The 18,361-nt window shown below is 37.7% G+C and overlaps 1 protein-coding gene across 1 annotated transcript in view; it reads left to right on the top strand.

Annotated features, from left to right (window-relative positions):
• Positions 1-12,987, top strand: part of LOC122791464 (zinc finger protein 708-like) — a 64,139-nt gene extending 51,152 nt beyond the window's left edge. The window contains exon 3 of the mRNA XM_044059209.1: positions 3,819-12,987. Coding sequence (XP_043915144.1) covers positions 3,819-5,449 — 1,631 coding nt within the window. The 3' untranslated portion in view covers positions 5,450-12,987. The remainder of the gene's footprint in view (positions 1-3,818) is intronic.
• The last annotated feature ends 5,374 nt before the right edge of the window (positions 12,988-18,361 follow it).

The following is an 18,361-nucleotide window of genomic DNA, read 5'->3' as shown; positions in this document are numbered from 1 at the left end:
TCTGAGGTCAAAAATGTCTGTCTTCTCTTGAAAGAACTTAAAGGTGCTTGTAAGATATTTATAGCCTTTGAACTCTGCACATAACATATCATGGATCTTTATATCATACAAATTGAAAGTCTGTATGAAACAAGATGGACTACAGAAATGAGGAAGAAGTCAACATTAATTTATGGAGTTCTATCATGTGGGTTGCCATACGAGTATGGATAGTGGCATATAGGCATACATTGATATTGGCTTCAGAAGATTTGTGGCTTTTATATCTGAGTTTTGCAGTCAGATCATATCCTGCTAACCATGCTATTCCTCTTTTCCATCTCATCTGCAACACTTGTTTTTAAACCCCTCTGTTGACCTACACACTCTACCAGTGTCTTTAAAAGTGCATTTTGGGTTTTTGGGATTCCACCACTCCCCGTGTGAAGTAGTGCATCCTTACGTCTGTGTTATCTGTGCTGTGTAATTCTTGTTTTCTCTTCTTTTTCCTTTGTTATATCTTGTAATTGAAGCAATATATATAACCACAGTAGGAAATATTGATTCAAGTCTTTCTGAAGTAAATGTAACTGAAAAATACATTCCAAAGAAATGTATCAAGACTTGATGAGGCAGCTGAATTCTGTAACAGAACTTTGACTGCCCTTTGTGAGTTCCTGGCCCCAAGCTGTGGAAGTCTGGTCCATCCTGTTTCATGTGGGCAATGGTATGGTCTTGAACTCCATGCTTTAAGAAGCACAGTATGAAGGTTGGAACATAGAAGGGAATGCACTCACCTGCTGGAAAACAGGCTTCTGTTGAACTAGTATGTAACCATCTGTCAGAATGAGGTCACCAAGAAGTAGTTTTTATTCTTGACTCAAGAGGTTTTGTTCTTTCGGCTTTTCCCAGTTAGGGGTTGGCCACAGAGGATCACCTGTCCGCTCATGATTGGCAGTGGAGTTTTACGGTGTCGAGTTGCGAGCCCAGCGCCCAACCTTCCACAGAAGGCACACACACCCACGCACTCACACCTAGGAACAATTTAGTGTGTCCAATCCACCTACAGCATGTCTTTGGGATGTGGGAAGGAAACCGAAGCAGCCAGAGGAAACGCACACAACCACAGGGAGGACATGCAGACTCCACACAGAAGGCACTGGTAGTGGTAAATCAACTGGTAGTGCTCTTCCAAATGGTGCGTAGGCTTAGCAGCCGGGCCTGTCATGCCACTTCACAGTCTTTTCCGATGAAGAATATGACCTTTCTCTTCAATACATTGCGTACAAGCCTTACATCCATCAGGTTCGGGTTCCTATCATGATATTGAACAGGCTGAAGAGGGAATGGCTTTAACATCGGAAATGCCGTTCATCGATGTGTTTTTTGTGAAATCGTGGTACAGTGAAGATCGGAAAATTTGTCCTTTCCTTACTGTAGTGCAGTCTCTGAGTTGGTATATATAATTAGCCCACAAGAGCAACTTCAAGGTACGGCATTTTTTATGTTCAAGCCATTTGCGCTCTGGTCTTTTCTATCTCTTAATATAGACCCTCCAGTTCAGTGTTGGTCCTGGTACATCTGCAGTGGTGACCAGTGGTCTTGCTTAGAGCCTACCATTTTGCTCTTGACATGAATTTAATGTTTTTTGATTGTGAAGTTTTTGTCCTTGGGATTAGATCATTGTCCCATCAGACTTGTTCCGTTTTGTTTGGCGAGGTTGGTTCCAGTCCTTTACCAGATCATTCTTTTGTATTATAGGGATGGAGTTTTCCATCTAATATATATAGCAGACTTGGTTGAGCCAATCCAGAACCATAGCTAGGTCCACAAACTGGCACCCCTCAACTCAGTGTTAAGAATAAAAAAATATTTTCCTGCGAAACTGAAGGAAGCTGATTGATGCTGATTTAACAAGCACTTTGCTACAGTTAAAGTAAGTTACCTTGCGTACAAACAGAATATTACCATTCATTTACAAATGCAGTACTGTACTCCGACACCATTGTCACCTGATGTCTGGCAGCTCGTGCTTGTGACCCCTTTGGGCCCACCCTTGTTCCAGTTCTGCTCCAGTCTTTAAGGTCAACTTAGATGCTGATCTAGGTAAATACAAACAAATCTCAAACCATTGATATGTTCCTTGTGAAGGTCACTTATGTGCAGCAGGATTCATGTTTGAGTGCTGACCACACCTATGATGCATCCCACTCTGGTTTTCCATTCAGATATAGCATGAAGATCACCCTGTTTGGGTTTTTAATGATATTTTTATGGTGGGAGAGCAAGGGTTTTCCTTACATATCTGTCTTGAATGTATGACAGAGTAGACCCTGTTCGACTGCTTGAGTCGTTAATGTGGTATCTCAGTGTAGTCTGGCAGTGGTTTATCTCCTATCTCTCTGGCCATAATCTGATGGTTGTGTCTACAGCTAACCCTCTTCTGTTTTCCCTTTGATATGTAGGGTACCACAAGGCTCAGTTTTGGACCTGATGTGGTTCAACGTGCATCTACTACCACTCAGACATTCATTTAAGGAGTGGTTTAAACTTTCATTGTTATGCTGACACTCAGCTATGCCTCTCCTTTCCCCAGGATTCTATGTATGCTTTATATAGACTTGCTTCACAACTGAAATGCATCCATGGTTGGATGTTATTAATCAGCTGAAACTTAGTATCACCATGATGATGGCCATGGCCACTCATACCACCATGAATGTGATAATCTGAAATTTTCCCCCTGGTCTGGCACCTGTGTCTCGTTTAGACAGAGGCAGCCTGTATAGGTTCATAGATTCAGAGTAGTACTAGGCTAACTGCCCATATGGACCAATTTAAGCTTAGCCAATTGCCCCAAATGAGACTCAAACCCTGCACCTTGCGTCTGTAAGGTAAACATCTTAACTATTTTGCCAACCTCCCACCCATAAGTGCTTGACCACCCATGCCCAAGCCTGTGCATACCCCCTTATAATAACCCTAGAGTATCAAAACTTGTCAGATACATCTGGGAAGCATGGTTAGGCTTTACTAGGCTAATGACCCTACCTGGCCTTTCATCATCTATGAACTTTGATAATTCATCTGCTCCAGTTTTATTCTGTGATATTATATACAATAGTGACACTAGCATTTGTGTCAAATATGTGAAATTTATGTGTGCTAACTATCAGCCCACACCCAGGGACCACCAGGTGTTTGCTACTTATCAGATCTTCATATTTTCCTGTGAGGAATATGTCTGTAAACACTTTATTCTGTGAGCAAAACTTAAGAGACTGACAGCTGGTGCAGAATTTTGTATCCTGGCTATTTATCAGGGTGTCTTCTTATCATGATATTCTGGGTATCAGTTTGGTTACCTACCATTAATTGTCTTGGTTTTTCTAGCCTTGTATAGGCTTGTTCAGTTTTGGTTTCCCTTTGCTGAGGGAGCTTCTTCTCCAATACCAAACTTAGTGAGTCCTGCTGGCTTCCAGCCTGGGCCTGTTGGATATTCAGGAGTCTAGCTTGATTCATCAGGTGAGTGTTTCATTTTCCAGAGACTGTACACTTGAAACCTGTTATCAGAGTGGTTGAGAATCTCCTTGCTGGTATTGAAAGATCCCCTAAAACGTACTTTTTTGATTTGGTATTTGGGAATTAATTTGCCTCAGCATTTTGCTTCTGTTACATTGAAGCTTTGAAGCTTTTTATTTATCTATTCATGTTTATCAATCTCTTTTAATTTAATTGATTATATTTTAATAAATTTGAATTTAAAATTGTAGTAGAGTTTAATACAAATTAGTTAGGTCTTTACAGAAACTGGTAATTTTTTTGCTTTCTTGTTTTAGCCACGAGAAAATTTGAATACCATAGCACTTCGAGCCAACGGTCATCGCCTGCCAGAAGCAAGCAAAGTAACAAAATGATGAAATCCCGTCAGTATCCAGATTGGAAAAATAGCACAGTGAGGCATCGTCAAATTTGGGCTGGGGGTAGACAATATAAATATGCTCGTGATAACAATGGTTTAGAACAGAAGCAAAACCTAGAAATGAATCAAGAGAGTTTGTCTGAAGAGGATGGCAAAGGTGGGCCATATAAATGTACTGAATGTGATAAAAGCTTCATTAGGAAGCATGACTTCATAAATCATCAACAAGTTCACCCCAGAGAGACACCAAAGCGACCATATAGATGTACTGAATGTAACAGATGTTTCACACACCTGATTAATTTCACATTACATCAGCAAATTCATACAGAAGACAAATTGTTTAAATGTGCAGAATGCGGACAGTGTTTTACATATCACAGTCACCTTGTAAGCCACTCAGTGATTCACTCAGAGGAGAAATCCTATAAATGTGCTAAATGTAATAAATGCTTTACACAGTACAGTGCCTTATTACGTCATCAGCTGACTCACACGGTAGGGAAACCATATAAATGTGCTGAGTGCAGCAAGTGTTTTACACAAAAAAATCATTTAGCAAGGCATCTGATTGTTCACACAGGAGAGAAGCCATACAAGTGTGACAATTGCAACAAATGCTTTACGCAGCGCAAGGACTTAATGTACCATCAAGCCATTCACACGGGGGAAACACCTTACAAATGTGCTGAATGCAACAAGTGTTATACTCGTCGCAATCACTTAATATGCCACATGGTCACTCACACAGGGGAGAGACCATATCCGTGTGCTGAATGTGGTAAATGCTTTATACGGCGCAGTCATCTAAAGTCCCATCAAATGATTCACACTGGGGAAAAACCATATAAATGCACTGAATGCAACATGACTTTCAGACTTAAGGAAACCTTTATTAGTCATCAGAGATTTCACAAAGGGGATAAACAGTATAAATGCTCTGAATGTGATAAGTATTTTACAGACAGCAGTCAGCTAGAACGTCACCTAGCTGGTCACACAAGGGAGAAATCATTTAAATGCAATGAATGCAGTAAAAGTTTTGCATACCATAGTAACCTAATATGCCACCTGCTTGTTCACACAGGGGAGAAACCATATAAGTGTTCAGTTTGCAGTAAAGGTTTTCAGCGAAACTGTGATTTAAAACAACATCAAGCCCTTCATACGGAAGAGGATCTGTATAAATGCCCTGAATGTGGGAAGTGTTTTACAGAACATAAACATTTATTAAGTCATCAGTCTGTACATACAGATGATAAGCTGCATGAATGTGCTGAATGTGGTAAGTGTTTTACACATCACAATCTTCTAATGCGCCATCATCGTATACATACTCGAGAGAAACTGTACAAATGCAGTGAATGCAGCAAGTGTTTTGCAAAACGTACACACCTCGAATGCCATCAAGCCATTCACTCAGGAACTAAACCATATCCGTGTGCTGAATGCAGTAAAAGCTTTATGCATCAGAGTTCTCTAAGGAAACATCAGAAAAAAAAACACTGTTCTCAAACGGTGAAGACCAAAGCAAAGGGGATTTCCTGAATTTATGAATAATTACTAATCTGTACCAGTTTAAGAATATGAATTATTCCTACCTTAGAATAAAAAAGAAAACTGCACACTTGGAGAAATTAAAAGAGAAAAGAAAGTGACTAGCATGTGAGATCAGCCAATATTAACTGTTAGGTAAACAGAAGTAAAAAAAAAAATAAAAACACATCTTATCACTGAAGAAATATAGCATTTTTCATGGAAATAGCAAGCTTTAGTGACTTCAGTCTTCTCCACGTAGAGGTACAAAAAATGAAATATTAGATGTTAATAGAAATCAGCTTTATGAAATAAGGTCTCCCGGATAGCTTCAGTGGTCTTTTGAGTTCTGGCTGTGAAAATATGTTTTTATGCATGTTGATATATGCCACCAAAATCCATAATCTTCCTGTGAATTACAGAATGAGGCAATCCTGGGTACATTATGGCTGTTGAGAAGAACCCTCTTGGCAAACGTCACAGACTGAGGGGGTAACAATGTCATGCATCGTTTTAAGTATATTTTTTCCTTAGGAATGGGCATCCATTCCTCACATAGCATTAAAAAGTCCTAAATAAGGAGAAAAATTAAACCAGAAAGAAATCATCTAAGTATGCGGAGTGCGTTGTGTTTTTACACATTACAGTTTGCCTAGGTCTTGACTTAGTCACTGTCTTCTGTGTGCTCTTACCACTGTCAGATAATCTACTTGAATCATCTGCTGCCACATCATAAAAAAGGCAAAAAAAAGGATTTTACAAAGCAAAACTAAATATAATCTACTTACCTCTTAAAAAAGTTTTGCTGAATTTGTGACTTGGAAAGGCTGATACATCCTGCCTTCATCCGAGGGGCTAATAGCACTCACAGCCACATGTGCCTAGGCCAGACAGCACTGCAGATATCTGCAAAAGCACAAACAAATAAAGGATCGTAAAGAAAAAGGAGAAAAAAAAAATAAAAATCTGCACAAGATGGAACAAATGGAAGCACAATCTTCAAAAACCAGACTTTCACTAATTTCATCTCTGGAAAAGGAAACCTCTACCAAAAGGCAGAAAACATCCAAATCTCAGCCTGAGGCTTCCAAGCAGCTACAAAAAAGCAAGGGAGAACATCCATTTACAATTGAGGATCTAAAGGCAGCATTATCTCCACTTCAGTCTGAAATACAAGCATTTTCATGAAAGTTAACCCTCTTTGGCAACAACCTGGATCAAATCATTACTAGAATAGACCAAAATGCTGCAAAAATCTTGGAAAACGAAATCAAAATACAGGAACTTCAAAAAAATACTTCCACAAATGAAGCTTCTGTAAAGGAAATGTAGCAAAAAAATAATTGATCTGGAGGCTTGAACAAGGCGTAATAATGTGCTGATCAGAGGAGTTCCCCAGAAGTTTGAACAATCACAACTGCCCTCTATTGCACAGGAAATTATTGGTCTCTTACTAGATAATAAAGATCTTGCACAATCATTCTCAATTGAAAGAATCCATAGGGCACTGAGAAAATCACAAGCAACGGTTATGCCCAGACAAATATACACAAGGCTACTGAATGCTTCCCATGCCCAGTCAATCTTACAAGCTGCTAAATGTAAGAAGTTCGTGATCTGGAGAGGCTCAGAAATTACATTTGCCCGGGACTTGCCATTCCCTATTAAACAAGAAAGACAGTCCCTCTCACCCTTCTGCAAATTTCTTACAAACAAATCCATCAAGTTCCAGATTAAATATCCAGCCACCTTATCTTTCCAGTACAAAAGTGTAATGTACTCTATAAAAAACCTACAAGAAGCAAAAGCTACATTCCTTAAGACTTTTGGTGAAACTCCGACATCTTCATAAAAAACAGTAAACAAGGTTAGGTATGTGTTCCTCTTCTTTTAAGTGATAATTCATTCAAACACATGATTTTCAGGGGAAAAAAAGCATTTAAGCTCTTAATGCATCCAAGTTTTGAGGAACTGTTCAATACAAAATGGACTGAAACCTCAATGTTCATATCAACTGCTCGAACATTTAGACCTAACAGAATACCACTTTCCTTAACTTTGAGTGTATTCAGTATCTTGAGGCCATATCTAGGCTCCTATCTCAACGTTCGAACGCTAGGCCAAGAATCTGTGTGCTCAACTATCCCTCGTGTCCTCTGTGTGCAACAAGCTAACTGGTCCTACAGGAATCCTCTTCCCTCTTCAAATGCGCAGGCCTGACCCGACTCAAATGAGTCCCACCGCAAAATCGAGACTTCCGCCTTTCTCCCTCTACTCGCTGAAAAGGAAAATAGGAGATTGCTACTGAGGAGAAGGAAGAAGCGCCTCATTGGAAAAGCAACCGCATGGATCATAACTGCTTATCTCCTGTACGTGGAGAAGCGCCTTTCTGGTGAATGCAAGTCCAAAAAGCTCAATAACCGATGACATCTGTACAAAAAATAACTGAACTATAAAAAAATGTATGGAACCGAACGGTTCATTCCTGAAATACACTCGGAAGTAGAAAAATAGAAATCATTTGGTACTGTAAAGAAGTTTTGATAAATACACTCAAAAGCAGAATGTATTGATCTTTTTTGTAAGTTATGTTATAGCATCTGTTTGCATACATGTTTGGTTGTGTGTGTGGGTGTGTGTATGAAAATATATGTTTTTACTATGGCTACTTGACTACCAATCAAGGTCGAAACAGCAACAGACAAGTTGATTCTCTAGCCTAGAATGGAAATATTTCTGGCTTGTCATGATAAATGTTATGGGGAACTAGTAACCTATACCTGCATTCCCAGGGAATTGTGATGTGTGTATGGGTAATGATTTGTTCTGTAAGAAATTGTCATGGGTAAGGGACATTGAAAATGTTTGGAATTCTAATGGTAGTATTAGGCATGAAGTGCAATGAGCTTGACAAAATCTACAGTTTCTTTCAGATCTCAGTGGCAGGTACAAGTCTATAAAACTTACACTCCCAGAGTAGCTGGACAGAGGTCTGGGGAGCTAAGCAAAAACCACAACATGATAAATAGTATATATGAATCACTAGTCTTCAGCTGGATGCTGAAAGCCAACACCCAGAGCAGCAGTGCATAGTTATTGCTTTCGGCTAAGGCCTAGATATATTTGGTGATTAGGTTGAGTGCTAGTGATATGACTTGCCAGACCATCACACCGGAAGTGACCAGACCTTTTTGTCAGTAGAAGAGGGTTTCCAGTAGTCATAACTCCTGTTCTTCAAATTTCCAATACAACCATTGGTTGTCCCTTGTGGGATTTAATCACCATCAGTGCCAGATTGGTCACCATGTTCCATGACGGGGGTGGTACTGCAAACCATCAATGCCTGATCAGTTACAGTGAACAATAGAAGAAAGTATACTAACACACTGCTGACTTACCTACCACTCAAACATACAAGTGAATATAGTAATGCATAAATAAACTAATTAGTTTTACAGTGATTTACAGTATACTAAACTAAATTGTATACACAACATACAATATATAAGTCATATATTCAGGGAACTTCATATAGCTTAAATAATTTTTCACTCTGCTATACATGTTTTCACAAGTAGCAACTCAGAAAAAGACGGATTATAAGGTTTTCTATGATTCAGAAAGTAAACAGAAGAAACAGATCTAGGAAATAGTTGAAGGTCATGGACAGTAAGGGAGAAGAAAGGAGAGTGGAGAACAGGGGTCTGTACTATTTGAGGGCAAAAGTTAGGGTAGGGTGCATGTGTGTGTTGTCCATGTCAACGTAGTAAGTATTTTGACAGTTCTTATTAATTTGAACACAGGGCAGTGTCCAATTTTATAAATATCTGTGTAACAAAGGAAAAATACCATCTTTTTTATGTACATAAATGAGGAAAGTCATTATCAACTACATTTCATTAGCTTATCTTTAGTGCTATACTATCCAATCTGTTTAGTTATATGTACATCTACTTAGTCTGTCAGTACTCCCACTACTGTCTATTAATATTTATCTTTTAGCCCTAGATTTTAAATATCCATAGTTTAAACCTTGGATGTCATTTAAATTGTTTTAAAGCACACTGTGGTCAAATGATCTGTTATACTGTTACACTTAATCTCTTTAAGGAATGTGCACTTGATTTCTTTCTGAGACCAATGCCTCAATGCTGGGCTTAGCTCTAATATCTATACAAGGATATATTCCGGCTCTAATTACCTGATTTAATTAAATTTCTAATAAAGTCAGAAGCGCTTATAAAAAGTTATGAATAAGCTAGAAAGATCGCAAAAGTATTGCTGTCCCACTTTTACTCAAACCCAATGTCGCTACATTATTAACATGATGAACGCTGCAGTTTAAATATGATAACAGGGAATATGGGGGAAGTATAACATGGCCTCCATTCACAGATATAGCAGTGCAAGAAAGCAAGTATTACATTTTAGGTTCTACCGGGTTATTTTAACCAGAGTCAGTTACAGATGGAGTTTGTAACAATACTGTGGTGAAGCACTATATATAAGGAGAAAACAAAGGAGGCCATAGAACTGTATCTGCGGCAAAATAATTTATGCTTGCTAGATTCAGCAAATGCAGACAGAATATTGTATATGATCATAAGGATTAAGGGGTCTTGCAAAAGTCAGTTAATTGGGGTATTATTGTATACTAAAGCCCATGCTTTCTATATCCGAAGTCCAGAAAGGGTCCTCAATGTTGACAAACGTGTACAGATACATTCTGCTTTAAACCTCAGCCAAACCTTGCATTAACAACAACCTAGTTCTGCTTGTTGTGAGGTCTGACTGGAGAGGTGAATACAACGTATATGCCTGGATAAATGCTTTCTGGCAAATATAAATCAAGCAACATCTACAAATTTTAAGATAGAGCAAATATCTTAGCTTCGAATACCCCAGTTGCATCCCCTTATTATTTCTTTTTCCTGCTAAGGCACTCTGAACAGCGGAGTAACAGAAAGCACTCAAGCATGAAACTGTTTGGCTCTAAGGAGCTTCATAAAAACTCCTCCTTGTGTCATCTTTATAACAGCCTATTCAAGCTTTATAAACAAAATGTTTCTGCAGATATGATGATGCTTTGCACTAATCTGTGATCTCTGACTCAGAAAATAGATAAATGCATTGTTTCTGTTTACAGTCTTATAGCTGCTGTGAAGTAGGGTGACTTTGCTGTATGGTCATACTGGGTTAGGCACAATCAGTCACTATTCTAATGTCAAGAAAAATCCTTTGTCAGAACCAAATACATTTGCTGATGTATACTATATGTCCAAAAAGTTATTTTTTTATTGCTGATACTTTAGAGCAAGAAGCACGTGTGTGTGGTAGGTTGGATTTTGGAATGTTGAGAAATTTTTGTAAAGTAGTTCATTATGTAAATAGTGTTTTCTTATTTCTTTCAGATATTTGTAGATTGTGGTTAAGCACGGGTAGAGATCTGAGAGAGGTGACTGTCACCTTACCTTATCTTTGTCCTAAATTTTCCTCATTCAAGGGAAGCAATCCTGTCTGCTTTCACTCCTACTGCCTATTTCTACTTAAGATAACAACTCATTTCCCTGTAAACCTTTCTTACTCTAATAATAACAACATGACTCTCTCATCCCACTAGTTACTTGGATAAATGTTATTGATAGACTCATGGAATATAAAAGGGTTGCAAAATAATAAAAAAGGGAATCTAGTTTTACACTTAATCCAATAATCTTTGTTTGAAATTACTTTTATACAAGAAACGCACATGACTACGGCCCAATGGACAAAAGAAATGGATAAAACAAATTTCAACGGCTGGTGATAGCATGGTCTCCAAAGGGGGTAGCAATAATAGTTAAAAAAATCTTTCAAAGGTTCAATTACATCCTCTGGCTGGGATCCAAATGGAAGATGGTGTTACCTAACGTGCTCTACTCCATCCTACAAAAAAGAAATACTTATATTAAATGTTTATGGTCCCTGCATACCATCAGTCTTTGTTCCTATATGAAATCTTTTCGCTCATTGAAAAATTCAGCAATCATCTACTGATCCTTAGTGGGGACTGGAACACTACACTCAGACAGGAATTAGAGAGAACCTGTAAAACCAATAAACAACCCATAAATACTACTAATACTTTGAGAGATATGATGGAAGTCTTTAACTTGTTTGATCCTTTTGAACTCTTTAGGAACATACCCAACATTAGTAACTACACATTCTTCTCTGCCTACCATAAATCCTGGTCCAGGATAGACTTCTTTCTAATATCAACTTTATTTGCCTCCTATGATATAATATATAGCAGTGACCCCAGAACTATCTCTGACCATGCCAAAAGTAACCTACAACTAAATATATGTAAACATATCCATCTGAATTCCATCCCGACAAATTGGTCCCTTTATCCAAACCTCCTGAACAACATGACTCTCCATAGAGAAATTCAAGAATTCCTGTTACAAACATTTACCTCCTTTGAAATGTCTGATATACCTCTAGATATTCAATGGGCGGTTGCCAAAGCTACTTTAAGAGGTATTCTTATTCAAAAATCCTCTATAATTAAAAAACAATCTAAATACTGCACTTTGGTGCTAGAAACAGAACTAAAAAAACTAGAATTAGAACTCCAAACCAAGTTCTCTCCTGACATTGAGAAAGAAATATCCACCATTCAAAAACAACTTCAGGAACTACACCTTAATCAGTAGTCACTTATGGAATCCAGACTTATCCACAAGTATGCTGAATTGGGCGCAAACGCCCTTGAAAATCCTGGCTAGGATTATAAATTTCAGACCCCCACCTACTACAATAAAACACATTTTTCATAAGGGTCGCTCCTATTTCACTGATAGGAAATCATTCAGATTTTTCAGAAATTATATGAGGAAATTTATGGTCCCCAAACACTTGAATCAGTAGGCCTTCAGGACTCTTTCCTAAATGAATTATATTTTCCAAAAATAAGTGATAATCACTTTAAATTACTTAAGGCACCTATAACCTGGAATGAAATCTCGGCCATAAGCTGAAACCAGGTAAAGCCCCAGGCCCAGATGGCTGTGTGTCAGAATTCTACAAGTTCTTCAAGCAAACACTTGCCTCCATTCTTCTTAATGTTTATAATTACATTATTCAGTTTGGTATATCGGATTTATATCTCAACAATTCCAAGACCATTTTTATACCAGAATCAAATGACAACGTTGGCACAAATGACTACCATCCAATTGCCCTAATTAACATTGACGTAAAGATTTTATCATCTATCTTAGCAAATAGACTAAAAAGCATATTACCACATATTATATCTCATAACCAACTGGGTTTCATGAACAACAGACATGTTTGGGATAACACTTTAACCATTGAAGTCATAACATATATAACAAATCATGACAAATCCTCAAAATATGCTCTATCTGTTGATGCCCAAAAAGCTTTTGATCGGGTAAATTTAAAGTTCCTCTTTAAAACCTTGAAATACTTCTCCATCCCTGATGAATTTATCAAAATGGTTACAACCCTCTGTACTAAAGCCTCCACTTCCCTCAATATAAACAAAAAAAAAAACTCCATGCCAATTCAGATTGTAAACGGTACAAGACAGGGCTGTCCGCTCTCACACTACCTATTTAATATTTATCTTGAAGTATTACTGATAAAATTAAGCCAGAAAACATTCCACCGCTCAATATACTTATATAAAATATAAGTGAATTATACCGCCTTTGCAGACAATTTAAACATCTATTTAAAACTTCCCTCAACAGAACTTAAAAAAATTCTAAACTCAGACAAATTTTCACAAATCTCAAGTTACGCCATCAACCCTAACAAATCAATAATCTTTTCGCTAAACCTCCTTGGTCATAAAGAATTCTTTATTCCAGAAACATCAATCAAAGTTAACTATTCCCTAAAATATTTGGGTATAACCTTTGCTCACCCTCAACAAGAGCTAATCAATGGTAATTTGTACAAAACATGGTCTAAAGTCACTGAAGATCTCACAAGATGGAAGAGTCTAAACCTATCTCTTCTCTCAAAAGTAGCCATTATAAAAATTAATATTCTCCCCAAACTTCTTTTTCACTTCAACGCCCTTAACCTAAACATTCCTAACACTTTTTTCTCAAAAGTAAATGTCATACTAGGGAAATTTTTCTGGCACCCCAAAAATGTTAGAATCAGCTACAACAAACTTACACTTCTCAAAGACAGAGAAGGCCTGGCCCTTCCGGACTTTCTAACATATTACCATATAATTATTGCCAGTCGTATTTATACACATTGCTAACTTCCAACAATCAAACATGGACTGGAATATCCCCTATGGATAAAAATTTATAATGCACATATAAAAGCGTCCAATCTCAATCCTAGAGCAATTCTCTATCTTAACAGTAAAACTCTTAAAGAACAAAAAATTCACCCTATATTAATAAAAAATATCAATGGGTTTCAAACACTCATAACATCCCTTGGCTTGCGACACACTCTAGCGATGGCCCAACCAATTAATCTTAATCCAGATCTCAAATTTGGTAACAACATGCTAAATCTTGATAGTTCCCCTCTCATTAGGAACTGTACAGTTTGGGATTTTTATACAGTCAAAGACTTACCATTTATTGACATTATATCCTCTCTGGCAGTGAATAAAAAATGCTATATAGTCATTAAACAAATACTTTACCTAATTTCTTTGGTCACTGACATGAGGCCCGTTTCCCCATCGGGATACCAACTTTACCAGACACTAATAACCCAACTTTTATCAAGGTCTAAAATGTTATCCAAGGTCTATAGACTAGTAACAAAAATAAAACGCCAAGACAATATATTAGTCTCTAAATACTGGGATGGACAAAACAGGGAAATTACACTTGGCCAAAAACTTGATGCAATCGATGCAACAATAAAATTAACCCCATTCAAAAAACTAATTGATACCCAGCTCATGATAAACAATAACGCCCATCACACACAGTCTTTTCTAAATAAAATTAACCCAACACCTCACCTCTATGCCCAACTTGACCTAATTCTGTTGCAGACATATTCCACATTTTCTGGTCCTGTAAAAATGTGTATAAACTTTGGTGCTCCTTAAGAGCATGACTGGAGAAAATGGGATATATGAAGTCAACTCTAGCATGGGAAATGGCGTTATTAAATATTTACCCAGGTTAATTTAAATCTGAAACTAAACATCTTATTGTGACATTGTGTGCGCTACTCAAAACTTACATTACTTTAAACTGGCTAGACAGAGCCAAAATGTCCTGGAAGGACTTCCAATCGACGACTGTTAAATATGTTTTGGCAAGTAAACTAAAGACAACAAGCAAGAAATTAAGCTACTTCCAGAAGTATTGGAGCAACCTGCTAGATGCTCTTAATCAACATCCTACTTAGGTAGACTTTCATCCGTTCTGTCAGTCCCTCAGGCCTCATCTTAATCCCCTGGTCTTCAACTCACCTTGTTCATGTGGAATACTAGTTCTGTGGTAAATACCTTCTCTTTAATAGCCATCTCTAACAGAAACCTTGAATGATTACATCTATCATGACCTCTTATGATATCTTCTCCTACACTTGTGCAGGCACTATATTCTAACTTTCTTATGCCAACATCCAGTCATTTAGTGACAGTCGTATGTATATATTGTTTATAGTTAAATCAAATGGGTTTTAGGCGTACTGATATACCTTCACACACCTGCATAAATAATTACCTGTCAGTAAACATTTGTTACAACTATGTTTGCTAATATCCTACTCACTTGTTTAAAGAAGGTAAATTTCTTTTTTCTTTTTACTATATCAGAACTGACTATACTTGTTCCTAAGCAGAATGTGTAAAGATTTTTCACTTTTATGTTCTGAACCCATTTGCATTGTGTGACTTATATTTGTTATGTACTTGTGTCTTTAAAAAAAATGCTAATAAAAAATCAGATTGCAGAAAAAAAGAACTAGAAACAGTTGCATGTCTTGTTGCTCAGTGGAATATACTTATGGCTGAGGGATTATTTTCTCAAAGGCATGATAATATGGCAAGACTGCTACACCGAGAATTGTGCATACACTACAGCATACAGATAGCTGAGAAGAATTAGAAACTTGGATCATAAAGAATTACTGAAATTGAAGATGTTCTGATGACATGGGACCATCAAGTTCCACCATCAGTTAATAAAGCAGGAGCAAGTAAATCAGATGTAGTAGGCAAAGAAAAAAAAAAAAAAAGGACAAAAGTAACATTACTCATTGAAATGGTAACACATAATGATTATAGTGTCATTCAAACTGTGACAGATGATCATAAAATACTGTGATATGCAAGCAGAAACTAGAACAGCACGGAATAAAGATGTTTAGATAGTTCCAAAAGTAGCAAGGAGCTCCAAGGCTAATAAAGAATCCTCAAGCATACTTAAATATGCTACTGGCGCACACAGTCTTACATGAACTGCAGGAGGCAGTTCTGAGTGCATTACTTGTACTGAGGGAGCACTCTTGTTAAACATCAAAGATTGAAGCAATACTAATATCACGCATTTTAAATGTGGTCCCTATTAGAAATATTTGGAGAAATTAGAGGAAAAAAAGTAAGAAGCCCTTCACATCTGCTAAAATAGTATAAAATTGCTTCAGTTTTGTAAACTGTCCATAGTGAGTGTAGTGGTATGCATAAAAGAAACAGTGTCTGAAAATATTGGGATATGTATACTTGCACCAAAACAGAATGGAACAAAGACACTCAAGTAATTTGATTTGTCCTTGAAGCAAGTGGGCAAGTACATGTGAATGTGCTACCAGTACAGGTAACTCATGACAGAAGGAGGCAATCGTGGTACATTGTAAATACTGAGGAGTGCACATGTCAGATGTTAGAATCTGAAGCACTACTGATGTGATGAACTTTTACATATGCTGTGACTTCAGATGGGGATCTATTTCTGCCATGCCATTAAAATCTTTGTTCTTGTAAGGTTGTCAAAAACTTGGCTCCCCTGTAAAACCATATTAATCCTTACCTGTCAGCTTTGGAAATACCTTTGTCATTCTATTACCTATTGTAAACATAAATACTTTATAATCATGGCTTAAAATTTAAATGGTACTTTATGAATCTGGTTTTGAAGGGTCTTTACCCTATTTGGGTAAGATGATGGCACTGTCTTTCCTCCTAAAATATCATTAAACAAAACCTTCTAGATCTTTCATATTCTTCCCTCTTGACTTCTAAACTTCTGTGGTAATAGTAGCTCTTCCTGGAGACTTCCATGGTGATTGATTATACATTACCAATTTTATCTTATCCTCTCCTTCCTTAGCTTGTTAATTTGTGAGCTTCATCTTGACATTGGTCTAGTTAGTTAAATATTCCATAAAAAATTACATGTGTGTATTTCCTAGATGTTCTTTGTTTTTCACTGTTGCAGTCATTACATTTGGGTTATCTGCTTGCAGTAGCCCTCAAGTCAGCCTGATTAACAAAGTCGTGGGTCCTGCGTCAGTTGCTGTCCCTTCTTCCATGACGTCAGGTAGTCAGGGGTATAAAACATGCAGCCAACATCATTACATCAGTCTTTCTTGTCGTGCGGTGCCCGAGCATAAACAGTTCACAAGTGCCAGTCGGCCGACTCCTGAAATTTTTGTTTTCGAGTTTCAGAACCGAAGTCTTCAACTAAAGCTAATTACCCCATTGGGGAAAATTTTTCTTGCTCCTTACCGATGTCAGTAAAAGTTGTTAATTGCATTACTTGTGGAAAGCAAATACCTCGCAAAGATATTCATTTGTACTGTATTCCTTGTCTAGGCCCTGAGCACGACATACTTTGCTGTCGGTTTTGTGCTAAATTTAATCAACGCACTATTAAGCACACTATCAGTATATTTTCGCTTCTAAATATTTTGGTTTTTGGTTTAATTATCCAGAAATGTCGGTTAGCCATCCGACTACAGGGATTCCGAAAAAAACGCAGAGATAAAGACAGAGACAGGCCGCCGAGGTCCAGAGGAGTCTAGGTCCCTTATGAAACAAAGAGATCGTGCTTGGAAAACCTGGACTAAAACTAAACAACCACCTTTTCTTCAAAAATACAGGCAACTGAGGAACCTTGCAAAAAAGCATACAACTAATGACAAAAAGTTATACTATAGCTCTCCTCAGCTTAACAACAAATCCAATCCTCAAAAATTTTGGTCAACTCTCAACAAATTCCTCTATCCTGGAAAGCCCTCTAATCCTTCCCCATACCCTAACTCTTCCTCTCAGGAAACAGCTACCCTCCTGAATAAACATTTTATCTCTTCCATCCAAAATCTGGTAACCTCTAAGCCAAACTCTACTTCGACACTCACCCCTCCAAGTCCCACTAACACAAATATTTTCTTTTGAGCTAGTTCCCATTACTTGCATCAAATCTCTACTACTCACACTAAAGCCTTGCTCTTCTTCCACTGACCATCTATCTCCTACATTCCTCAAACTTTCTGCTGACTCAATTGCCTATCCTATATCTATACTAATTAATCGATCTATTCTGAAATCAACTGTCCCCACCCTTTGGAAATCTTTCTTCACTATCCCTCTTCATAAAGGTGGAAACTCCACTGACCCCTCAAACTACTGACCCATTGCCATTCTGTCCCCCCTCTCCAAGATATTAGAAAAATTTATTCACTCACAGCTTCTCAATCACCTCCTCACACATCACTTACTTACCCCTACCCAACATGGATTTCGTACTCACCACAGCTCCACTACTGCTCTCCTCTCCTTCACTCATATCATTGCAGAGGCCCTAAACAACAATAAACTCATTTACTGTCTCTTCCTAGATCTCTCCAAAGCCTTTGATACTGTCTGTCATCCTCTACTACTATCCATACTCACAGATCTCCACCTATCCCCCT

The sequence above is a fragment of the Protopterus annectens genome, chromosome 17.part0, assembly GCF_019279795.1.
Source record: "Protopterus annectens isolate FY-2018-M chromosome 17.part0, PAN1.0, whole genome shotgun sequence".
Lineage (NCBI taxonomy): Eukaryota > Metazoa > Chordata > Ceratodontiformes > Protopteridae > Protopterus > Protopterus annectens.
Note: the sequence above shows the minus strand (reverse complement) of the source record. Positions and strands in the feature narration are given on the sequence as shown.